Source organism: Triturus cristatus, chromosome 6, assembly GCF_964204655.1.
Source record: "Triturus cristatus chromosome 6, aTriCri1.1, whole genome shotgun sequence".
In the NCBI taxonomy this organism is placed as follows: domain Eukaryota; kingdom Metazoa; phylum Chordata; class Amphibia; order Caudata; family Salamandridae; genus Triturus; species Triturus cristatus.
Window position 1 is genome coordinate 202,023,568 of NC_140589.1, and position 27,286 is coordinate 202,050,853.

Here is a 27,286-nt window from a genome sequence, read left to right on the forward strand (position 1 = left end):
GTGATTTTTATAGAGTAAAAGCTGTATACCTCACCCAGAGTTACTTTTAGAAGGAACGCCTCTATGGCCTTGCTAAAGACCTTCTATATAAATAAATATACATCTGCCCGCCTAGGATGAAAGGATGAGTCTCGCTCATTTTTATCTTATGCACATTGCCAGTAGTCTCAATATTTTCACATAATCTGTTGATCTTGCAATATGTGACATTGTACATTATGCATTACTCTACAGATATTTGTGACTAGATTTTTACCACCAAATGCAGAGAAACACTAGCTTGCTGGCTTTGGCATACTATCTGATTAGGACTCATGCACACAAGGAACATATGGAACACAAACACAAGTGGAAATAGTTGATTTATTGGGACTAGATGAAGGCAGCTGAAGTGCACAGGGTATTTTGTCATGATTACTTTGACCAGTTTGGCCCAGACATATGCAGCCTTTTTCATTCTCTCCTCATTAGCATAGTCAGTAATCCTGAAGCAGAATTGCACTGCTTGCAAATATTGTGGCACCACTCTCCAAAAGGAACTTCATGAAAAGCAAAGACTCCATCTGGTACCCTTCCTCAGTTGACACGCTTGTGGAAAAAAATCATCTCCAGTAAGTGGGTGTTGGGAGACAATAGCTCTCAATCAGTCATCAGATTTTAAAGCCTTTGGATTTGTTGTCAACACAACATAAGCGATCATCAGTTGATCGTCCGTATCAGTCAGGGCTGATGGGTTACTGGACGAGTGCATTGATTGCAGGGATCTGTGTTTGACCACGCAGCCGCTGCTTTGCATCCTGGTGTGTCCACTCCCCCCAGGTCGATAAAATGAGTGTAACTGATTTGGGTAACAATGATATTATTATTTAGCGCCAAGAAACCCTCTGTTGAACTTGGCCTTTACGTTAGTAATTCAAAAAGTTAATGGTTTCTGAGGAAAGGGGCACTAGAGAATTTACCACTTCCGGAGCAACAGAACGGAGCCTACTCGAGATTTTTTTTCTGGTAGACTTGAAAGTTTCAGAAAATAAAGTCACAGAATCATCCGCGTGAGGCCAGTAAGAAAATTAATTTACAAAGAACAATTTAAGAAATGGATGATATTTGAAACAATATCACTAGTACTTGGAAAAAGGCGACCATATGATCTGGTAAGTTGGTTGGATTGAATTGGGTGTTATTTAATGGTACTCTATTGTAAATCATCCTCAACCAAGATGTCCATAAGTCTATTCAACTGCAGGGAAAGCAGAAACTGAATCAGTTTATATGCTGTTCCCTTAAATATTTGTATAGTAGCGACATGTCCAGTCAAACTCTTTTTTTGTTATTGCTAAAACAGCTATTGACTGCATGTGGGTTTACCTTTGGCAAAGAGGGAGGTCTCTCCAGTTTTATCTACTCCATACAACCTTCTGAAGAGGCATTCCAATTCATTACTATCATATGTATTTGTGCTTTAATTTGTATTTGTTCCTTGTTTGAAATAGCATTATGCGGTGTGTGTCTTTTTGGCAGATGAACTTGAGATGCTTTCTGAAGCTCGTGCTCGTCTAGCTAACACTCAGGGAAAGAAGGCAAAGAGGAAAGCGAGAGAAAAGCAGCTTGAGGAAGCAAGGTGGGTTCTTTATAGACGGGTAACTACTTTTATGTGCTTATGCACTTTATTAAATGTTTAGATACTGGTTTCCTGTTCTCTCTTTCCTTGCCTCTTTATCAATCCATGGGAATGTAATTGAGTAGGCATGCTCAATTTGTTTTTGAGAGGTGAAGCTCCAAATTGGGTAAGACTATATTGATGAAAGAAACAATTCATGCTGATCAAGATGACAACTTTTTAAGCTGAAATAACATACTCTATATCCCCCTCTAGACATAATAGTTTTGATAAATTAGCAAACTTTCAGTGATGCATTAAGTGGAATCGCAGATATGCAGAAATATTTCCAACCTGGACAGTTTAAAATATCTAAAATGTCAAGTAATCACCCACAAGGTCATTTTTGACTTAACATCGTTTACCTCACTACAGTGGCTATTGGACACCATTTTTGTGTCATAACAAAATTGTTCCATCTGTTTGATTGCTTGTGTTGTTTTTATTTCATACAATATATGGGCCGAATTCATATTGTGAATGGTTGCGTACTGTTCAATAACCACATTACATACTAGTTTAGGCAGTTAGTAAGCCCAAGTGTATGTATGTGTAATTTTATGCCCCTATAAATTCATTTGTAGTGTTCTTTGAATACATTTGATCGTTTTTGTCTAAGTTGTACCCTCATTTTGTTTTAAATAACATGCTAAATCTGATGGCACAGCTTGTGCATTAAATGTACAATCTGAAACAAAGGCCTTCTCCATGTGGTTCTAGCTACGACAACATTTCTTAGAAGTATTCAGCACCCTTTACCTTTCCTTTCAAACCCTCAACATGGTCAGTAATGGGAGGGTGAGTAAAAAGTGCCTCTCGTATGCAAAGACAATCTGCATCCTTATTGAAGTTATTTTTGTGACTTGTTGGCTCAGGAGTGTAAGCTATAGTAATTTGAAAGTTAGGATAGAATAACTGATTTTGCACCATATTCACAGAGTATGTTCTTACACAAGAAACTTAACGTGGCTTTGGTGAAGGCCTTTATTGTTCTTATTTAAAGAAACAAGTATCAAAATGTGTGACAACAATCACTACAGAAAAAGATTTAGTATAAAGTGATTTTACCATACCTTAACCGGGGTAATTTGGGATTCTTGATGATAGCCATAAAACAGATATTTGTTTTGGACTACATCATGTCCTAAGAAGAAAATTCATTCTGAATTAGTATGTTACTAAAAACCAAATTTAATTGTCTTTTACCATGTTTAAGCCCAAGCACAGAAGTATGTGTAATACTTATTGGGGATTGAAAGCTGGAAACCTTTCTTTACATGCATTAGGATAGACGATGGGTACTCGCAAACTTTTTCCCCGTGGCCAAAAACTGTAATCATTGGTGTAACCAAGGACTGCATTGATGCCAGCAGGGTTCGGCTGGTGGTTGCGTCAGGGGAGTGAAGCATGTACATGGTGTGGACTGTGAGTCATGTGGTTAATTTAAAGGTTTCATTACACACTACCCCCTAAATTAAGCCTGGAGTGTCTAGAAGAAAACAATGATTTACCAGTACTGTGTTAAGCTGTATAAGAGTTGTTCTCCCTCTACCACGCCTTGTAGTAAACCACATCAGTATGCTAATGCTACATTTTGCGAGTTAGGTGTACAAAGGAAGTAACTGTATTGTGGAATTAAACTAAATAGACTCTTTGGCCTCACAATCTATGTATGCCATTTGAGTGCTAGGCTAAGTGAGAGTGCTATAAAAAATCCTTGATAATTGCCCCCACCCCCAAAAAAAGCCAAGAAGTGAGATCCACTGAGGTGGGTACACAAAAACACCGAACCACCTCTACTAGATGCGATTCTATAGTGGAAACATTTTAGCCAATCAACTAAAACTTGATGTTTACTGTTGGCTTTCCCACTTTGCTAAATTATGCTGGTTGTGAAGTCTGCATTAAAAGTCTGGGCAGGTTCCACAGCCTAGTGGCTCTCAGTAAGAGTAGTCTCACCACTAACACCCCGGTTGCGTTATGAGGAAGACTGAACTTATGGAATCATAATGCATGGGTTTTATTAATCCCAGCCTCCCCAGTGAGCAATTGTGTGCTCTTTTTCTTATTAACTGTCAATATATAATAGAAGTGTGCAATCCACAGAAGGCTTGAACAGGCTCTGACTGAGCTTGGGATGTCTTGGATTCTCTAGCCCTAAACATGCTGAACCTTTGTGTGACTTGTGTCCTTCACCCAAGCTCTAACCTAATGCTCCAAGAAGTAAAGGGAAAGTATACACATTTGATGTTAAATGAGAGCGAGCGAAAGTGATACTGTTTGATCTAGTTGTGTGATCTTGGGGATTTTTTTTATTTCATGTTGCCTCAGTTTTCTTCATTATTACTTATGAAAGCATATTGCAATATCTAATATCAGGATGTGAGCAGTACAAAAATATTCATTGTGTTTGATTTATTACACCCAGGCGAATTGAGGGTGCACATTACAATTAAACTTGCCTCTTGATTCACTAATGGAATTGTAAGCAGAGATGAGGGAAAGGGGATGAATGTTTCTATGTTTAAACATGAAGGTGTTCCTAAAATAAGTGATGCTTGGCACCTGCACTTCTTCTTCTTATTATTATTAAACAATATTTTTATTAACATTTTCAATTTTCAACCTTATCTGCAATAGCAAGTATTTCCTGCATTACATACATTCCGTCTTCGACATGTCACCAATTGTTTGTACAGCAAGGACTTTTGTATATTCGGTCTTAAGTTTTTAAAACCCACTCTTTGCCCACATCCACAGATATCACCTTACTTTCAGCTAATTACACCTTTTCTCGTCGGAATTGTTCGATATAGTTCCTTCCTCTGGGGGATCACAAATATTACCCCGATATTCGTTCCATTTCCCCCATATCCGCTTCCATTTTTTGGGGCATCTCCTGTGCACGTATACTGACTTTTCTGTTACCATTAGTTCGTCCATACCATTACACCACTTTCGTAGTGTCGGGAGGCACCTGCACTTCTTATACTTTACTTCAAATTACGTGTACATAAATGACTGCTTAACATCTTTCTGAATGATAGTGGTTAGTCTGGTAAACAGTAGTCAAGTGCTACTGTTCGTCAGAGGGCCACGTGTAATAATCAGACAGGCATCAAGCAGCCCTCATGGCTTACTGTAGTATTCTGAGAAAGACCTGTACAAATCTGATTGTTTATCTTTTTTTGACAGGCGTCTTGCTGCGCTTCAGAAGAGGCGTGAACTTCGAGCCGCAGGAATTGAAATCCAGAAGAAAAGGAAAAAGAAAAGAGGTGTCGATTACAATGCTGAGATCCCATTTGAGAAGAAACCAGCTCTAGGTTTCTATGACACTTCTGAGGAGAACTATGATGCACTGAATGCAGATTTTAGAAAACTGAGGCAGCAAGATCTTGATGGGGAGTTAAGATCGTAAGTTTCAGCATAAAGATTTAAGTGCCCATGCTTGAATATTAAGAATTCTGTTGAAGTTGCAACACCAGATTCTACTTGATGGCTAACTGTGTTCAATTCGAGAGAGGATACCATCTACTGAATTCCCCAAACCGAAAATGATTGGGAACCTTCTATTGCCTTACAGGGCAGCAGCCCATTGTGTTAGAAATGTGATTCCTGGTTGGATGTGATATGCACCCAGACCATGCAGGAACCACCACTCTCGTCAGGGTTATCTAAATACACTCTAAAATGTAATCTGTGTTCACCCTCTGGTAGTTTGGCACAGAGCAGTCAGGCTTATCTAAAGAGGCAATGTGTAAAGTATTTGTGCAACACGCCCACTCAGTAATACAATGAAAACACCATAAAAAGACTCCACTCAGGTTTAATAAAAGAAAAGAAAATCCAATAAGTAGAAGTCGAGATATGAGTTTTTAAAGAATATTAAAAAAAATAGTGGTTAGAAGTCATGAGCTGTCATCAGGTTACTTATGGTCGCAAGAGACCGGTGCAAATCCAAAGTTCAGGCCGAACACAATTGGCGGCTGGCTTGCTATAGGACCCAGACCTGTCCTGCTGAAGAAATACCTCTGATGGAGGTTTTGTCCACGTCGAGAGTCTACTGCGTCGTCATCAAGTCACGCAGAGGGTGTCCCTCGTCGTAGTTTAACTCTGTTGAAGTAAATGCAATGTGTTGTCGCCGAGCTGCACAGACTGTGGAACCGCTGTCAGGCAGCCTCTACGTTGGTGTCAAAGGGCGATGCAGCAGAATTTCTCACGCATTCTATGCAATGTGTCGGGTTTTGAAGAAAACTGGTGCAGAACCCACTTCTTAAGCCCAGAGCTTGGAGGGGGCACCTCAGGCAAGGGTAGGATTTGTAGAAGGCAGAGTCCAGCTGCACCAGCAGGATTGTAGGACGTATTTGTGTCCCTAAGCCTTCAGAGAACAGGAGGCAAGCCAGCAAGCCCTAAGGATCACTTGGAGGGAAGGCAGAGTTCAGCTCTCCTCCCAGCAGAGCCAGGGAGCAGCAGGCAGCAGAGCAACAAGCAGAAAAGCAGTCCTTCCAGAAAAATAATCCTGTTGAGTCCTTTAGGCAGCACAGCAGTCCTTCTGACAGAGGTGTATGCAGATGAGCCTCACCTTCCTGTGTTTGTGGCTGTCTAGAGGGAATGCACTAAGTGTAGCTGTCACCCAACCTAGACGTGTGTTGGAGACCGGCTGCAAAGCACACAAGAGAAATTACCCCTTTTTAAAGGGGGCATTTCTAAAATAGTAATTCTGAATCCATCTGTATCAGTAAGGAGGACTTCTAATTACCATTCCAAACATATGAAACATGAAAAAACTACTCTTCTCTGATCAGTTATTACAGCTCAATTCCCAATGCTAACCTATGAGAGGAGTAGGCCAGTAGTGATAAACGAATGTAGCTGTTTGTCACTACCAGGACATGTCAAACTTAAAAGTAAATGCACCATCTTTTAGTTACACAGCACCCTGACCACAGGGCTATCTAGGGGCCAACCTTAGGGGTGACCTATGTGTAATAAAAGGGGAGTTTAATGCTTGTCAAGTGGTTTTATATGCCAGATCAAAGTGGCAGTAAACTGCATACACAGGCCTTTCACTGGCAGGCCTGAGAGATGTTTGAAAGTCTACTTGTGTGGGTGGCCCAATCAGTGCCGTAGGCACACTAGTAGCATTTGGATTACAGGTCCTGGGTATATGGTATACAACTTTACAAGGGACTTAAAGTAAATATGTCAATCCGATATATGCCAATGTCACCTTGTTTTAGGGCAGAAGCACATGCATGTTCGCACTGGTCAGCAGTGATAAAGTGCTCAGAGTCCTAAAGCCAACAAAAATGAGGTCCGAAAAATAGGAGGAGGAAGGCAAAGAGTTTAGGGTGACCCTTCAGAGAGGGCCTTTTTCCAACACATTGCCTTTAGGACAGTGAGATTACTCACTCCGCAAACGACGCACATCACAACACTTTGACAAAAGGAGATTCAGTAGTTTCTCTCGCTACCTTCATGAAAACAACAGAGAGGACGTGATGCTCCGTTTCATAATCTGGGCAGAACCAGGAACCCAAATGCTGTCGATCTTATGGACTCATCCCCTACACTCTCTGTGCTTCCTTTAATCAGTGGAAAAGTAAAAAAATAAAAATAAATTGGTCAAATATTGCATGTGACTGCGCATTTGTCACATACATTTTCTATAACAGTCCTTTTTAGGGATTCACAGTTGTAGTCCTACAGCCCCTCATACCCTTTTCTCCTCAGTCCTGTATTGCTGAATCTCTTCCCCATACTCTTCAGTCTCCTCAAGTTCATCCATGTGCCCTTCAAGCCTGGTAGACCTCCCCAGCACCTCCGCCCCTACCGGCTAGACTACTCTTTATTACCTTGAGAGGCACATTTGTATGTTGCTTGTGTACTTAGTCCCTCTAAGCTCATCAGTCTAAACTCAGCCCATGCTCTACAGACTATAGCCTCCTTGTCTCCTCATGCCCCTTAACCCTTTGTATTTCTGAATTACCCAACACTGAGTTTCTCTGGCACTCCTAACCCTCTTCACCTGCCAGTATACTTCAAAACACCTTAACCTCCCTGAGAGTCACCAAAGCTGTAGGGTCTTCAAATGGCCCATTTACTGGACTGGGACACAGCCTTCCCATTGTTCTGCTTCATTACTTAGCCATTTCCAGACCATTTGCTACACTTTCACAACCATCAGATTCACTCTCTTTCTCTGCCTCACTCCCTCTTTCACTTCCTTTTCTCTATCTTTTACTCTCCCTCACTCTCACCAACTGTCTCTAACTCTCTCCAGCTCTTCGACTGCTGTCTGTCTGTGTTCTGCTCCCACTCCTCAGCTGCAAAAACTCAGCCCATGGATTATATACCAGCTCCCCCCCCTTTGATGTTCTAGTATTGTGACACTTCAGTCGCACATGCCATGCGACTTTCAGATCAAGTACTGATCAGCAACACTCCATTAGAGAGCTGTGAAGCCTTCTTAAAGGCCTGCCTCTGTTTCTGTACTGTTATCACTGCAATAACTACACACTTAAACCATATTTATGATAGAGTAATTGGTCCATTTTCAGATCAAATGACCATTGCAGTAGGGCAGTGACATGCCACTCCATGTCATCATAACAGTTGTTTGTTTCTATATAACTTTATAGATGGTCCATGACAGAGAAGGATTTATTTTTAAATGTGACTATATTTTTGAATTAGTATGTGAAAGTTGTTTCATGCATCTTATGTATCATTTGGGTAGTTATGCATTCAAAGATAATCTGCTCAGCAAGACAGGGGATCTGTTGCCTTTATACACGTACGATATTTGAATCTTGTGACCTTTTTGAGTTTCTAAATGCCCACGTTCATGAGATTGTGATTACAGTGAGCACCACAGGTTTTCTGCGCAGACCTGGGGGAAAAGGCACTGTGCATCAGTTCTGTTAGTGCAGACACTGTGTGTATCCTAAGAAACATATGCTTTAGGATACCTTTCCCTTCTATGAATGAGTAGATGCACACCCCATCCTTGCTAGTGACACAAAACTAAAATGGCTGTTTGGGGACTGGGTTTTATAGATTTTGTGACACTTAAAGGGCTCTACAGTTTACAAATTGGACACATGAAAAAGCAGAGCATTTTAAAATCATCCCCATAAACATTTGACTACTGAATAATGTACCCGAGAACAATTGTCTCTGATGGATACTTCTTCCTGCAGATTCCTCTAGGCACCAAACTGCAGCCTTGGAACAGTTTCACTCAATAGCAGCTCTCTACCCCTGCCAGGTGGCTCCATGTTACTTAATTTGAGGCTACATTAGCCACCGAAGTAATGACCTCTGAATATGTAGCACCACAGCTGGCATACTAGTATCTGTTCCTGTTTTTTCTGCTGCTCACGTACACTGGTTCTCGGGATCTCACTAGTAAATTTTCTGGGCAAACCGAGAACTACTAGGTCAAATGTCGCTTATAAGGTCCTTATTGGGTCTACCTGATAACTATATGTGAGGGCTCGGACCCGACCACAACCCCATGGCCTGCAACGCTTGCACTTTGATGCATTCTAAGGCCATCAAGAAGCAGGAAGCGAAACAATTTTTGACCCAGCTCGCAAGGATACTTCAAAGTGGTCCCTATCCTCTTCTTTAGGGAAGTCACTGGACAAGTAACAATCCACCACGGGGTCTTCCCACAAGAATGTCCATAGGACAGATGAGCCCTCTTCTTCCTCAAGGGCCCTGTCCGCTCCTGGGACTGTAAGAGACTTACCGATGTTACCCGATGTCTGTTTCTTATTTGTTGTCTGAGCTGATAGCATATCTGAAAAAGATAAATCCGAAGTTCCTGACCCAATGTGCTCACTTATAAAGTTGAGGCTATTCGACAGGCGATGCTGGATGTTTTCTGGTTTGCCTTTGTCCCTTCTGGGCCACTTTCCAAGGGTGGACCCCTCCTACATGTGGGTTTGGTGATTCCAGCGGCTTGAACTCTGATGCCACTCAACTCCACGAATTCACACACTGACCCGGGTGCTTGCCTCTTATGGCACCGACCCGTTTCTCTTCAGAAAGATTTTACAATGCCATAACTGTGTGTGACTCAGAGCTAATTTCAGCACAGCTTCCTCCTTCAAAGTCAGTTGACATTCTGCAAACAGCAGAAGATAACATTTGTGCCTATTTCGATAACAAACTCCTGGCAGACGTCCTCTCATGGACCCAGAGATTCAATGAGATAGGGGATCTTTTTGAATCCGATTCCACTGTATTGAAAATGCCAATGGGGAAAATAAGTGCAAAGATGAAGACAATTCTGAGGCCGACTGCCTCCTCCCTCCTTACAGTACAGTTGCTGGCCTCTACCTAACCTTCTCAATGAGGCAACCCTCATGGCAAAAGCAAAAGCAACCTTCCAAGCTGGCCCAGACCTCTTAGCAACTGTATTGCTTGTTTCGGACAGGGAATAAACCCAAGGGACGCCAGCATCACCACTGGAAGGGGCTTCAATCTTTCCCATCTGCTGATCCTGCTGGACTGCCCTCCACTTCCTGGCCTCCCCACTTGGCCGCACTCCTTCTGTACTGAAGGGGCTCTCTGAGACATGTCTCTATCTCGAGTGGAGGTTCTGTCCCTATTGAACAAGAGGCCATAGATATGATACCCAGGAAAGAGAGGGACACAGGTTTTGATTTCATTTATGGCTCGATACCTAAGAAGAATTGGAGGGCTCAGACCTTTTATTGGCCTCTAGCTTTTGAATTTCTCTATTCGACAGGACAAGTACAGAATGTGGTCCTTTAGCCATATCTTACTGTCTTTCAATGCTAGTGATTGGGTGGATTTTCTGGATTTCCAATGAAACAGTTTTCTTCTGCCGATGCTGCTGTCATTTTTGCTGCGTTGGTGTGGCTCAGACAAATCGTGCTAACTAATGACAGGAGACCAGTTGGCGCACTATGTAACTCAACACTGAACCATTCTGAGCGGAGGTTGCTGCGACTGACGCCTTATGACATATCCTCACGGCACTGGAATACTGTTGCTGGAGTGCTTGGGGGCGGGAGGAGAGGAGAAAGTGTTACGGTAGCCTTCAGATCCAGTCTGGGAGGTTTGTAAGCGGAGGAATCTGCAGGAAATTAAATTATCTATATAAAAAGTGTTACTGAAGGTAATTAGGTTTTTCTATAGGTAGGAATACCATCATCTCACCATTTGAGGTTTTGCCAATTTTTTTAATATGATGATTGTGTGGCAGGGAGGAAATATAGGAGCAGACAATTAATACATTATATATGCTACATTTCTTGGTAGTTTGATCTGTAAACCTGAGAACCTGCTTTTTATTTTTAAGAAAATGATCCTCAGGAACTCTAAAAATAAATGGGTCAACATTAATAAGCATTTTATAGAAATAAATGAAATGCGTTGGAAGGTTTTGGAACACCCACTGCAATTTTGATTCTTTCTTTGGTATACTAAAGATTCCAGTCATTGTTGTTGAGCTTTGAATTGTACCTTTGTAGTGCATTCAAATACCAGTGAGCATCCATCGTGTAATTTCTTGGTCAATATAATTTTTATTAAAATGGTGCTGTGTATCTTCTGAATGTTATTTCTATTTATGAAATTGAAATGAAATTCTTCTTCAGGAGACAATCGTGTAGAATAAAAGAAGTATGCCTCCAATCACTACATTTACTTGTTCTTGTTTGTTCAATTTGCTTGTGACAGGGAAAAGGAATCACGAGAGCGAAAGAAAGACAAACAAAACATCAAAAGGAAAAAAGAGTCCGATTTGCCTTCCGCTATTCTTCAGACAACTGGAGTTTCAGAATTTACCAAAAAGAGAAGCAAATTAGTGCTACCATCACCCCAAGTGAGTTTTGAGAGCTAACATCATGGAAGAAGGTTTAAAGGGACACTTCCTAGACACATATGCCCTGTATCCATGACTTGTTTATGACTTGTTTACCGGTAGACGTTTTTATGAGGCATATTTGTGTCATTAGGGCAATTAAGAGGCTGCTGTTTCTATTGCATGTGTGTGTATTTGTGTATAATATATACAAGAAACTCGTCCGACGATCCGTTTGTAGAAAAGATGAGAGTAGACCCAATTCTTGTGCTGATTTAGTGTTTAATTAGTATACACCATGCAGCCATGACTCGTTTCGGCCGATCAACGGCCTTGATCATATAGAGATGTATATATCTAGTACTATGAATGGAGAGAATAAAAAAGAATGTAGAACTAGATTTGAGGGAAAAGAAATGAAGTTACATGTTTAAGGGGGTCGTTTAGATCCCGGCAGAATGTCTGCTAAGGGGCTTAGGCCAAGTCTTCTGTCCTTGTTAGAGGTTCCTGCCTGCGGCTCCTCTCACTGTTGAAGGTTTCCAAGCTATGTTTAAGGCACCTACTTGGCAAAGGTTGGTTTTAGTGAAAACAAACTATTAAAGAAAGAGTTTGTTTTCAAAAAATAAAAAACTAAGTGCCCTGACTATTCGGGACTTTTTTCCATGCCAGTGTCCTTCATTTCTTGCATTGCAGACTCCTGCAGGGAAAACTAATTTTTGTTCTTCCTGCCCTCAGTAAGGAGGGAGACCATCACTGCGACCTGGCTACCCTATGGCAGATAAGCTGCTAGGTCAGAGCTTTACACTGGCAGAGCCATTGGCGGCTCCGCTGGTATAAATACGGTACTTCCTCAATTCGAAGTTGAGTAGGGAAACCACAAATTTGATGGGCAGGTTCGCCGCTGATTCACAGCAGTGCTGCTGCTCTGCCACACAGTCGTGGTCATAAGCCTATTTTTAATAAGAGTAAATTTTAAGTGTTCAAGAGAGCAAAACAAATGTGAATAAGTCTGGTTTTGTTTCTATTACTTTTCGTCTTTTTAAGATATCTGATATGGAACTGGAAGAAGTTGTGAAAATTGGGCAGGCAAGCGAACTTGCACGACAGACCGCAGAGGAATCGGGAATTACAAATTCTGCTTCCAGTACGCTTTTATCGGAGTATAATGTCACCAACAATAGCATCGCCCTCCGAACACCTAAAACACCAGTGGCACAGGACAGGATCTTACAGGTAAGCTACAGCCCACAACAGCTTGTTCTTTTACACAAACATTCGTCATGCAGTAACCATTATTTATTTATTTATTCTCTTTTTAGGCAGTGAGGACAGAACATTGTTAAAAGGCCCCTTCTTGTGGGCTGATTACCAGTTCAGGTGTTATTTAACACACCTGATAAATAACGATTCTTCGTGGTATGTTATTTATCGGGTGTGCTAAATAACTCCTATTAAGAGTTTGTGAGGAATACCATGCGGATTTTGGTGTTTAATTCACCAAAATGCACACAGTACAAAAGTACTGTATGATTTTCCCCCATTTAATTTCGGTGTGTTCGACCTGCCATAACGTGACGCATTTGATAATTATCTGATGTTAAATGTAGCCAAACTCTTAATACCTACCCGTGCCTAAACGTGGATTTAGCATGGGTCAGAATAGACTGACCCCCTTGTAGTCAGGCCCTATGTCTTAAATCTGTTCGCTGGAAAAATGTTTCATGCAGATAAATCGTTCACTGCACCATCTTAAGAAACTATGAAATGCATAATCTGTCTCTGTTCTATATTTTATATGTAGATTTGTTTCAGACCATCTTTCCACATATATTTCACCTCAACATTTTAATTATTTTACATTTTCATTATGTGTTATCAGATCTGTCTTTTTCTCCTCACACCAAATCTAGACTCTTCAAAGTTGTCTTTTAGACATGTTGTCTCTTAAAATGTTCATAAGGTCTGGATGTAGGCAATCAAGTTCAGCGAGTGTAAGGCTGCAAAGAAGGAAACTTATAGCTATCTGATATAAAGGATCCAGTTCATTTTTGTAGAATTAAATTATATTAGATTCATTTACCGCTTATAATTCCTCAATCAAGACGTTGGGATCAGAATATCACTATGTTTTTTAGCACTTGTAAATTACTGGTGTGTTTTTCCACCATCTGTTATGGAAATTATGGCAGAGAGAAGACATTAGCCATGTATTGTTCGGTGATGATATCTGATTTGAAAACTGAGAAATCCAGTTTGAGAAGTCGCAGGACATTCAGAGGTTTGTGGGCATATACTGTGTTAATGGGTGTTGTAGGGATGTGGATGGGTGGACATGTGTTTGCCTCAAAGGATAAGACCACCACCTGCTGGATGTCACACAAATTAAATTAAATAAACCTTTGCTCAATCCCCTGTAATGTCACAAAGCAGTGAGGCTTGGATCAAAGAAACTGTGTTAAGTATTTAACCAGTGGAAACCCAGTAGAAAAAGTCACAAAAACACAATACAATTCCACAACCAATTTTAAAATGAATAGAACATTTTTACAATAAAATAAGACCAACATGACAATCCATTAAGGGGAATCGGAATTTTTAAAGACTTAAGTGGAATTGGTACGAAAAGCACAAACCAGCTATGATAGACTGAGGCCTGGGCACGATTTGATGCCGACCACCATTGAGTGCCTTGTCGGATACAACAAGTGGATTGGTCCCGGTGAAAAATATGGGAGTCAAACATTTTGAAAAAGTCTTCCTCCAAAAATGGGACTTAGTCACTTTTTTTTAAGAAAACCTCCATAATCAAACTTCTGGTCAGATAACTGCTGCATGTTGGTCCCTCTATGGTTCTAGATTTTTTTGAGGTCTTTGCTTGAAAAAGATTCTAAAGTAAACTGTCAACAAGGGGCTCATTACCAAAGCAAAGAAATACTGTAATTAAATATGTATGCGTTTTGAAACTTATAACGTCACTGAACAAAATTCACAAGAATAAATCTGATATTACAAATTGATGCTACAAAAACAGTACATAAAGAAGTAGGCCTACCAGCAATACAATAATCAATTGGTATGCACGTGAACAAGGTTTCAGGGGGTTCCTAAAACAGCAAAACTAAATATACACATCTATCCAGCGTATTGGTTGGACCTATTATTTTAAAGCATTTCACTGAAATAGAAGTGTGCAATCAACTTTAAATCCCAGGAGCATTCCTGGAGAGTGTATCCTTGTGGTTTATGAAATGGCCCAATGATGATAAATCTGTGTGAAGTTAGTGGAATGTAATTCAACGTTTTGCTCTCCTGTTGTATAAATACGCAGGCACATCCTCAGGACTAAAAGTAGTAGATAGTTCATTTAGAGGACTTCAGAAAAAAGTTTTGAATAAAAACGGACCTGAAAAAACGAATTACCTGTACGCCTGAAAAAGCGTAACCGAAGGCATGCGTGTAGCACAGCACACACTTATTGGAGAGAACAGCGCGAGTGCAAAATACGCTGAATAAAAAAGCATGCTAGGGCTAAAATTTCATTAAAATACTTTCCAATAAGAGGAAAGGAATACGCTTAATCCGAAATATAGGTAAGTGAAATTAGCAATCCATTTAAGATCAATACTAAAAGATGGTGAGTAACAAACATTCCCTATACTCACTATTCTGCTTCATGAGATGTTGAAATAGAAAGAATCTTAAAATTACTTGGAGAGCCAAGGCGCTGCTTATGTAAAATAAACCTCATAAATCTATGCCCAAACATGCTGAAAATCGTCAATAAACATTCATGGTTGATCACTTACAAAAACACTGTGCAAGCTACCACCTCAGTGTGAAACCATTAGGAATAAAATATCCTCTGTCTAATTTAAATTATTATTGCAAATCACCTCAGAGTTCCACAACCTTGTAAAGGAATTATCTGTTGCTTGCAAAATCCTTATAATGAATGGCTAAGGGTAAACTTATTCCTTTATATTAAACAATTTTTAACTTGTGTCTACTCGGCTAGTAGGTCATTATAAATTGTGACTGAGTGTAAATGCAATGTCATCCCACTGCAGTAGAAAGGCTCTATTCTTGTCATGATCAGATTAAAGGATGCGTAATCTTGTGTTCAGTACATGCAGGGCACCGAAATATCTGTGATTTGATAGTTGGCAGATGTCATCAATATCAGCACCAGGTGTCACTACCAAATATTTATTATTTGTGTCAGCACATATATGTCGGGGAAGTGAAAATCCTTTTCAGCATTATTAGAACAGCACAAATAGAAAAATACAGTATGTGTTCTTGGTGAAGTCTATATTCAGAAATCTAGTCTGATAACTAAACCTCAAAAGACTTTTCTTGCATTGGGCATAGATATCTTGATAGAGGTGACTCGGTTAACCGGCATTGGCAATGCCAAAGGTCTGGCTTTAATGTGCTTAAGCATGCAGACAGGCATGCACAATCGTGTTTGCATGAGTTGCATGCTCTAATTATTTTTAACCCATTATAGCTAGATCCATTTGTTTTTGCCTGTCCTGGGAAATAAATATCAAGCCAGCAGGCCTCAACTTTAAATGGTTGACCATTTGGCTTTTTCTGTGTTTTGTTTTTCAGTAGCATGCTTGTGCATATGCCAAGATGCATGCACATGCATGTGTAATCTTGAAATTGGTTTTCTGTTAAAGAAGACCCGTTCCAAGGTGGCTGCTGGTCAGCACACACATCATGAAGCATACTGTAAACATTTTGTTGATGCCATTTTTGGGCAGAAACCAGCATTTTGGCATATTCTGAATATTTACTTAAAGCCCTTAAAAGTAAATTACAAATCCTGGGTATTTTTGAAATTCCCACCATGTAGAGGTGGACCTATAAAAATGTAATTGTGAGCTGTCACTTTAAAAAAAAAAAAAAAAAAAGCTTAGAACTGTGAGAGGGATTGCTAGTTGGAAAAATATGTGGGTAAGTGAGGGGGGAATGAACCCTTAGCAGTTAAAGTACTAATGGTTTCTGCCATGTCTTAAAGTTATTTGTCTTCTTATATAGTGAAACATGCTTTGATAAATACTATTTTTTGTATCATTTTTCCTAAATGTTTGAAAGTTGTCTCTTCCTTTTAAATATTTACATTGCCAGGTTTCTTGGTTACATAGCTAATCTCCAGGGCTATTTCATGTGAAACATTTCCTTTCTAGCTTTGTCATTAATTCAGATAGTTGCACTCAGTATCACATCATTGGTGTGCCTTAATAGTCTTGTTTTCTTTTAACAGGAAGCCCAAAATTTGATGGCCCTCACAAATGTGGATACCCCACTGAAAGGTGGTCTGAATACTCCACTGCATGAGAGCGATTTCTCCGGAGTAACACCTCAGAGACAAGTAGTTCAGACTCCTAACACTGTGCTTTCCACTCCCTTCAGGTACCGCAAAGCAATTTGAAAACATTTTGAAATTTCATATACTAGTTTTAGAAATAATTTTCACCCATAATCCTTTTTTAGCCGACTTAAGATGGGCATATGTAAATGTAAATACTCTCTCCCAAAGAGTTAATACTGCAAGTAGCTTCCCTTAATTATGCAGACTTAAACAAATTATGTTGAGTTTTCCTGTTAGTGAATTTGTTTCCCTTTTTAGCATATCTGTGCTTGCAGTGTTGAGGCAAAATGAGATCTTGCTAATTTTAGGTGTTTTTGTCTCCTCATTTACCACTTCATATACCGTAGAATTGATCATTGGGTTCTCAAAAGTGGCTGCAGTACTTATTCTTTGTACTTCTTTGTCTTGTTCAGTAACCGCTGCATCCAGAAACCTTAAAACTTGAAATCGTATATTTTTACAAACTATTTTGCATGGATTTTGAGCCGGATATTGTTATTAATAAATTGTACTGCTGTGAGAAGCCCACCATTCAGAAGGTTAATATAAGGAAACAATGGCTCATGTGGATTAATAACCAGATGTATAATATATAAAGCACAATGGCAGTACAAAGGGATAAAGGTGACATCAGAAAGAAAAGTTGACCATACACATTAGAAATTTGGTAAAAAACATTATTCTTTGTATTTATAATGAAAAAGTTTTTTTGAGCAATATCATAATACACATTCAAAACAAAATGACAGTTTTTAATAAACAATTCTGAAAGGTGTCCGAGTGAAAAACAGTGATTAAACCTAAACTAAACAAGTGACCTTGAGGTGCAACATAAGTGACAGGTTTCAATTATTATTCAATATAGAGGCGATCATAAAGAATAGTACAATATAATTATCAACACTTATACATCGTAAGTGTCGAATAACGATTCGCCTCTTATTTTCGTCAACGGCGTTTCGACCCTATTTGAAATAGAGGGTCTCTTCAGGACAATCTAATATAGGGACACCTAAAAGTAAAATAATAAAAATAATGCCATCAGTATGGAGTACTTTTTAGAGAAGACAGAAGTAAGCAACTATTATTAAGCCTTTATACCTGAACGGTGGTAATGCTGCCTAACGTGTGAAAATAGTGTCACCGTGTTCGATGTGAAAGAAATAACTCACAGGGTACCCAGCCGGGTGCTGTGAATGTAAAGTTTGAGTATCATCAATAATCAGGATAAATTATAAATATGCACAGTATTACTAGTGTAAGTAATCATCACTTAACCCTGTGATGGTTGCCTCAGGAAAAACAACTGCCAAATCGTTGTTTATCTTATGCTTGCATCTTACTCAGTGATGTTTAAGCGTAAAACCAATATGGTAGCGGAAAGGCTAAGGGATTTAGCAAAAATAATAAGCGAGCCACGTATTAGCTCTCGCTGACCTCAAGGGTTCCGATAAACTGTAATAAAATTAAAAAGAAAGCCTTATGAAAAGGTTTTCCATATGTCTCTCACAAACGGTATAAAAAGTTAGAGGGAGACATTCTTACCTCTCTCGAAGCCGTTACAATGTATAAATGTTCCGCGTTACGCTACTGCAGAGGAACGTCTTTCACTCCGTATGGTACAATCGCAGTGATTGGTGAAAGGAAGTCAGTATTTAAAGATGGTTGGACCCGGAGCAGCGAATCGGAAGGCCGCATTTACAAGGAAAAATTCCGGGGAAAGCGTATATGTTGCTAAGCAACTTAACGATTTTCGGTCAGATGCAAGCAAGAAAAATGTGGGCAAGTGATTGTCAATAAAGTTACAACAACTTTGTAACTTATTGTTCGAGGCATGTGGGCTGCTGAATTCATATCTGTGCATAGATCGCCGCCTAGTGTTGGGTCCGGATGTTTGCACGTTGTTGTCCTGGAAGAGTCTTCGAAGTATCCTTGGATAGGTGACTCCTCCCCTGGACTACAGTGCGCATGGGCATCCTCTCCATCCTCAGATTGTTTTTTTCCGCCATTGGGTTCGGATGTGCTATCTTAGCTCAAGTTAGGAAAATATTTGGTCGAGGCCAAAAGGCCTTTAGTTCGCGTCGGTACTGTTTATCGATCGGGTTTCGATAGAATTTGTTAGTTTACTAACTTTTCAGCACCGACTTCTTTCGCATTTACCTGTCCATCGACGACTTCGACGATGGAATCCAGGACGCCATTCGAAAGGTGTCCGGTATGCAATGCGAAGTACCCACACATCGACGTCCAGCCGGTGTGCAACAAATGCCTTTCACCGGACCACGACGAATCGACATGCATGGCCTGTGCCGGGTTCCGTTCCAAGAAGACTCTAAGGAACCGAAGAGCGGCGAGACTCGAGGCGCGGCACGCGGCACCGGCCCCGGCAGACATCTTCGACGAGGCCGACGTCGAAGACTTAGAAGCCATACCCTCCAGTCCCGTTTCCGAACACGACCCCGGATCGGACGGGGGCGACGAGTCACTCTTCCACAGAGGTGAAGACGACACCGAGGTAGGAGACGACGAGGAGGCCTTAGGGGCCGAGGAGAGTAGCTCCAATGATGAACAAGGCATACCTGTTCAAACCGAAGAAACACCAGCGCCACGGCCTTTGGCTCCGGTCGAGGGATCGCCTTCGGGCCTTACCCGAGACCCATCCCGTAGTTCTTCGGCCCCGCCCTCGGGCCCGGCCTCGGACGTTCAGCGGCAGCCATTGCCGCATAAGCCAGCTGGTTTCCCTACCACAAAACCGAAACCGAAAGCTGCTCCGGTTCAAACGAAACCGAAACTGAAAGTGGCCTTGGTCGGATCGAGGCCTTCGACGCCAGCGCAACGCGTCGGCACCGACCGCACCAAGAGGGACTTCGGTGCCGAACTGGAATCGGGCGACATCGGAGTCGGCAAAGGGAAAAAGGCCATCGGCACCGAGAAACCTACTCGGCTACCGACGCCAACGACACCGAGGGCAATACCGCCTGCTTCGCCACGCGTCGCTCCCTCGACGACGCCGAAGCCTCACGTACCGAGGACGTCGGTGGTGATCTCCACACCTCGACTCGAAGACCCGCCGGCGCCGAAAAAATCCACGCCCGGCTCTACGAACCTGCCCGGTGCCAAAGCCTCAAGACGCCCCAAGTGCGGCCTGGTGCGACACAAAGCAACAAAACCACGGCGGCCCTCAAGGACCCGTCGGGTTCCGGCCCGATAGGAGCTCCAGCACCCTCAACGGGGCCAGCCAACATTACCTTCGGCTTGCCTCCGTCAACAATCCCGAAGATGTTCCAACTCAGGACACGGGTTACCCAGACTCCGGTTCCACCGGACGAGACGTCGCTGTCATGTGTCATCGACGCCGACACTGGCAGGATGATTCTCCACGACCGAAGAATAACTTCGGAACCGCCATTGGACCCTTTCAGGATCCCACTAAAAAGGAAGCTGCCTGTGGAATCAGAACCTCTCCTTTATGAACCGTTCCATTCCTCCTACCAGGATCCACACCGGTTCTCCCCCGCACGCTCCGACACGGATGCATTGGAGGACTACATGGAGGACCAAGCACCCTACCATGTAGACACAGACCCTGATGACCAGCAGGACCCTGATCAAACTTGGGGCGACCCTGCAGACCCCAGTGCACCTCTCGATACACAGGACCCACAACTCTATGGGGCGAAAACATCTCCCACGGAGGATACTGCGGCGTTCAACGCACTTATTGAACGTGCGGCAAATAACCATGGGGTACAGCTTCACTCGGATACCATCGAGGATGACTTTCTAATGGACACCTTTGCATCCTCAGAAAGACATGTGAAAACTTTGCCAATGCTGAAGGGGGTCCTCAAGCCGGCTAAGGACATTTTCAAGGAACCCACCAGGGCACGAGTGATAAACCCCAGGATTGATAAAAAATACAGATCAGCACCTGGGGATCCTACTTACATCAAAGGACAATTACCACTCGACTCCATCGTCGTAGCGAATGCTCGCAAGAGGGCACACTCGCAAACGACAGGTGACGCTCCTCCCCCGGACAAAGAGTCCAAGGTGCTAGAGACCTCCGGCAAACGAGTTGCCGCCCAGGCTGCCAACATATGGCGCATAGCCAACACTCAAGCGCTCCTCGCTCGCTACGATAGAGCGCACTATGACACATTGGAGCACCTCCTCCAACATCTCCCTGACCACTTCAAAGAAGGTGCGGAAATTCTTATCAGAGAGGGACAGCTACTCACAAATGCTTCCATCAAATGTGCGCTAGATGCTGCAGACACGGCTGCCAGGGCCATAAACACAAGCGTCATGCTGCGACGCCATGCCTGGCTACGAATCTCAGGATTCAAGCCTGAGGTACAAAACAACATACTGAACCAGCCCGTCAACCCCGACTATTTATTCGGCCCCGAGGTTGACACCACCCTCGAAAAGATAAAAAAGGACACGGACACTGCAAAGTCCATGGGCGCTCTCCAAACTCAGTCCTTTCGGAGCGGCTCCTTTCGTCGCCCCGGAAACAAGGGAGCAGGTAGAGGACAGGGGTCACAACAAACGTATAACAAAGGCAATACACAGACCACCTACGATAAAAACACCCGAGGTGGATATCGTGGCTCCAGTACAAAGGGCAGAGGACGTGGCTACGGCAACACCAGGTCCTCCCCCAAGAACAAGCAGTGACGCCCTCTCCCTTCCTCCCGACCACATACCACCTGTCGGGGGAAGACTACAAAGGTTCCTGTCCACGTGGAACTCCATCACCACGGACAGGTGGGTCAAAGATATTATAAAATACGGTTACTGTCTGGAGTTAACCTCCACTCCACCCACAATACCACCAAGAAACCGTCCTATGTCCTCAGAGCACTTAACGCTCTTACAGCAAGAGGTAGAAAGTATGCTTCTAAAAGGCGCTATCGAGGTCGTACCCATCCACGAGCAGGGTACGGGGGTTTACTCCCTCTACTTCTTAATTCCAAAAAAGGACGGGTCGCTCAGGCCTATATTAGACCTGAGACCCCTGAACCAGTACATTCTTTCAGAGCACTTTCACATGCTCACTCTACAGCAAGTCCTTCCGCTTCTCAAGCAGGGAGACTTCCTAGCCTCACTGGACCTCAAGGATGCGTACTTTCACATACCCATCCACCCCTCACACAAAAAATACCTCAGGTTCACTGTTCAGGGACGGCACTATCAGTTCAAAGTCCTTCCCTTCGGCGTGACAACAGCGCCCAGGGTTTTCACGAAGTGCCTAGCTACGGTGGCAGCACATTTACGGAGACAGCATATACACGTCTACCCCTACCTAGACGACTGGCTCGTTCAAGCGAAGTCAGCCCAGCAATGTGCAAGCCACATGTCCCGCACCATTCACCTTCTTCACAGTCTGGGATTCTCACTAAATTACCCAAAGTCCCATCTCCAGCCCGCACACGTACAACAGTACCTAGGTGCGACTATAGACACTCTGGCGGCCACAGCTCAGCCAAATTTAGTGAGGATCAACAGCATACAACTGCTGATCTCCAAGTTCAAACCCAATCACTCGCTTCCAGCGCGAGTGTTTATGCAGTTGATAGGCATGATGGCCTCCTGCATCTTCATAGTCCCGCACGCGAGGTTACATATGCGCCCACTTCAGGAGTGCCTAGCACGTCAGTGGAATCAGGCTCAAGGACAGTTGAAAGACCTAGTGTTGGTGAGCGGTCGGGCATACAACTCTCTGCATTGGTGGAATCCACAAAACCTTTGCAAGGGCCGACCGTTCCAAGAGCCTGTCCCACAGATAGTACTGACAGCGGACGCGTCTCTCCAGGGATGGGGAGCTCATGTACTCCACTACACAGTGCAGGGACTATGGACAACACAACAAAAGAAGATGCACATCAACCTTCTGGAACTGATGGCAATCTTCCTAGCCATGAAGGCATTCAAAGTACATCTATGCAACAAGGTCGTGTTGATCCGGACGGACAACATGACCGCAATGTACTACATACAGAAACAGGGAGGAACACACTCTCCACAGTTGTCTCATCTGGCTCAGAGCATGTGGAAGTGGGCCATTCAAAGGAACATGTTCCTCATGGCGGAACACCTCCCTGGCAAGGACAACCAGATGGCGGATCTGCTCAGCAGACACAGCCACCAGATGCACGAGTGGGAGTTACACCCATCAGTACTCCAACCGTACTTCCAGCAGTGGGGTCATCCAGAGATAGACCTATTCGCGACAAGCGAAAACGCAAAATGCCAAAGCTTCGCCGCCAGATTCCCACATCCGCAGTCGCAGGGCAATGCGATATGGATGAACTGGTCCGGCAGATTTGCGTACGCTTTTCCCCCAGCGCCGTTGATACCGCTGGTGGCTCGCAAACTCCGACAACACTCCCTGACACTCGTCCTAGTTGCTCCCACGTGGGCACGCCAGCCGTGGTACACCACCTTCCTCGAACTTTCCGTGGTGCCGCATCAAAGGCTGCGGATCAAACCCGCGCATTTGACGCAGAACCATGGAGAGGTTCAGCACCCAGATCCGCAACAGCTGAACCTGGCGATCTGGCTCCTGAAGTCCTAGAGTTTGGCTATCTCAACCTGCCACCTGACTGTATGGACATCATCAAGGAGGCCAGGAGACCCACTACCAGAGCTTGCTATGCAGCCAAATGGAAAAGGTTCGTCATCTATTGCGATAATAATGACATCAACCCGCTGGACGCATCCATCCACAACATCATCTGTTATCTCTTACACCTATACCGATGCAATCTGGCGTACACCTCTATACGTGTCCATTTGACCGCAATATCAGCCTATCTGCAAACCAGGCAGCACCTCTCTCTATTCAGAGTGCCTGCCATCACAGCATTCTTGGAAGGGCTTAAACGAGTCATTTCACCTAGTCACCCACCGGCTCCAATGTGGAACCTCAACTTGGTCCTCACACGCCTGATGGGTCCACCCTTTGAACCTCTACACTCATGCGAGATTCAATTCCTTACCTGGAAAGTGGCCTTCCTGGTAGCGATCACTTCCCTAAGAAGAGTTGGTGAACTCCAGGCACTAACCGTCCAAGAGCCATTTATTCAGGTTCACGCCAACAGGGTCGTACTACGTACCAACCCCAAATTCATGCCCAAGGTAATATCGCAGTTCCACATGAATCAGACTATTGAACTGCCCGTTTTCTTCCAAAACCCACAAACTGTTGCAGAAAGGGCACTACATACACTAGATGTACGGAGGGCCCTCATGTACTACATCGACAGGACTAAACCCTTCAGGAAGACAAAACAACTGTTCGTTGCCTTTGCCCCACACCACAAAGGTAACGCCATCTCCAAAGCAGGGATAGCCAGATGGATAGTTAAGTGTATTCAAATCTGTTATCAAAAGGCAAAACGCACATTAGCTATTCCACCACGAGCCCACTCAACACGTAAGTTGGGGGCTTCCATGGCCTTCCTAGGAAATATTCCCCTGCATGATATATGCAGAGCAGCCACATGGTCCACTCCACACACATTTACAAAACACTATTGTGTAGATGTGCAGTCAAAACAGCAGGCAGCTGTAGGACAGGCTGTTCTCAAGACACTTTTTCAGACCGCTGCAGCTGGCACGGGTAGCCGCCGCTAATAGAGGGCACTGCTATGTATTCTATGCACAGATATGAATTCAGCAGCCCACATGCCTCGAACTGAATATGCTACTTACCAGTATGCATCTGTTCTTGGCATGTAGGGCTGCTGACATTCATATCGCCCTCCCTCCTCCCCGGCGCCTGTCGCAGCTGCAGCTCTCAGAATTACTGCAAGCATGGTCATCACTTTCTGTATCTACTCCATCACTGCCACAATGGCGAAAAACAATCTGAGGATGGAGAGGATGCCCATGCGCACTGTAGTCCAGGGGAGGAGTCACCTATCCAAGGATACTTCGAAGACTCTTCCAGGACAACAACGTGCAAACATCCGGACCCAACACTAGGCGGCGATCTATGCACAGATATGAATGTCAGCAGCCCTACATGCCAAGAACAGATGCATACTGGTAAGTAGCATATTCAATATAAATATTCCTTCTCGATATACGGTGACACATTGATATTATTTAAGAGAACACGTAATCGGCCCTATCTTTAAAACGGGGGTATAAAGAAATAAAGCATGCTATGAACGAAATTTAAAGACCGTTTCCAATGGTGTTATCAATCCTATTATATACAGAGCAAAATCTATTGGAAATGCGCTACAACATCGTTTCAAAGAATTGCGGATTTTCTTAGAACACAAATCATTTAGTTAAACCTTTAGCAAATAACCACCTACTGATTCTACAGCTAGTCAATACATTTCCATATTGGCGTAAATTCGGCATATATAACATTGGTCCACATATGGCAATGTTTCAATTCATTATCGCAGAATAGACATATTGTTTACTGTATCAATTGGTATATACATACATGTGTCCAATCTTCTGTCTGAACACTCAGTTAAGCAACAAACTCTAATTACACAATACATCTCATCAGGCATTGATCAGTCAATCGACATAATATCTGAAAAGGATAATCTCGAAAAAATAGTTTTTTCAGAAATTGACAAAATGTATGAGAACAAGATAAAACATAACGATTAGCCAATCAATATAGAACATTGAATAGAACCACCTAGTCTAGCAGTAATGGTTACCAATATATCAGAAACCTCATTCATGTAAGGGTAGTGACAAACCCACGCCATTCCTCAGCTGAATTCAACCCTTGTGTGATCGAATTGGTGCGTTCAATCCAACGGCATTCTAATCGTTGAAGTGTCTGTGATGGATCTCCGCCTCTAATAGAAGCAACCACTTTATCTATCACTTGCCAGCGAATATCATCTGCTGTATGACCTTTCTCAAGGAAATGGTTGACTAAGGGAGCATTAGGGACCGAATTCCTAATCCTACTGCGATGCTGTCCAATCCGCGCTTTGACTGTTTGTTGGGTTTGTCCAATGTAAGGTAGTCCACAAGGACACAGTATACAATAAACTACATTCTTAGTGTTGCAGTTTTCAAAAAAATCAAGTTTCTGATCAACATTGCCGTGTTCAATTTTTTAGGTCTCGCTGGCGTTGCAGCGCGAAGCGCTGCCGCCAACGAGAACTATTGTTGCCCAGATGCCTCTCAAGGGAGACAGACCGGGGCACGCGCAGCGATCGGGGTCTGTGGACGCGCATCTGAGATGCGCAGACGCACACGCCCCCAAGCGCGCGCGTTCCAAGCTGGGCTTGTTTTTTCAAGCGCCCCCTTCCGCGTCTTGCATTTGCTGTACGTTGTTAAACTTCCCATGAAGTCGGAGCCGTCCCGCTGCTCAGTCAGTGCTTGTGTTTTATACTTGCCCTGACGCGGTAAGGTTTCTGCAGAACTACCTTGGGCTGTTGTGCAGGATGCATCCTTCTTTCTCTCCGCGTGACACATGTCGTTCTCTTGGTTGTTAAGCTTGTTGTTTGTTCGCTTCCACCCCCATCCAGGTTGCGCTCTCTGTTTGCTTCCTTCACCGTTACCTGTTTTGCCCCACCGGCACCCTATACGTTGCTTCTCACTATGCAGCTCTGGGTGTTTTCTATCCGCCCTCCGTGTTGCTTTCCACCTGCGTTTCTTTCCTTCTTGTGTTGTTTCCACCCACGGACTCGACTTATTTATTACTGATCTAACTCGGATTGTTAAACAAAAAAGCAAATAGACTGCTTGGGTTATTTTGTAGGTGTGCACACGTTTGGTTCATACCCTACAAAATGATTTAATTGGCAGTGTAGGTTTTTTACTCTTGTTTGTAGTTACTTTTGATCCCTTTTGATTTGAAATGAAATGTGCTTTGCTGAGTACTGCAAATGCTAAGGCAGGTGCTATGTGACAAGTGTGGTTATTCCATCTTTATATAGAAAACACTGCAGTAGCATACTCTTATAATTGCCGTGGCATTTGGTTATGCCCAGGTCCACTGGAATTATCTGGCAGGAGAGGACTAAATTATGTAAACGAATTTACAAAATTATGCAGCCAGAAAAAGCAAATTATGTGGAATATTTTGTAACCGTATTACTACATTATGGTATCATTTTCACCCATGTTAATACGTTAAATCAAAGGTTTTACCCTATTAGTAACTCTTTAACTTTCAAATACAGCAATAATCTACTGAAAGGTGATCAATCAACCTTTGGGAATGGCCTTCCACTGTGCAGCAGCCCATGTTGCTGCATTTTTTAGTACATTTTGATCTGTTCTTACGAGAAGCATTTTTTTGATAACATCTGAAAATTATGCAGATAATAGATTATGTGGCAAATCCATAATGATACAAAAAACGCTGCAGAATCGCATAATCCTAGTGGCCTGATTGTACTCATCC

General features: G+C 43.0%; 1 protein-coding gene across 1 annotated transcript in view; it reads left to right on the forward strand.

Moving 5' to 3' along the window:
* CDC5L (cell division cycle 5 like) overlaps positions 1-27,286 on the forward strand; it is a 211,680-nt gene that overhangs the window by 34,420 nt on the left and 149,974 nt on the right. The window contains exons 5-9 of the mRNA XM_085610524.1: positions 1,519-1,618; positions 4,853-5,071; positions 11,375-11,519; positions 12,543-12,731; positions 16,771-16,919. Of these exons, the coding sequence (XP_085466650.1) occupies positions 1,519-1,618; positions 4,853-5,071; positions 11,375-11,519; positions 12,543-12,731; positions 16,771-16,919 (802 nt within the window). The remainder of the gene's footprint in view (positions 1-1,518; positions 1,619-4,852; positions 5,072-11,374; positions 11,520-12,542; positions 12,732-16,770; positions 16,920-27,286) is intronic.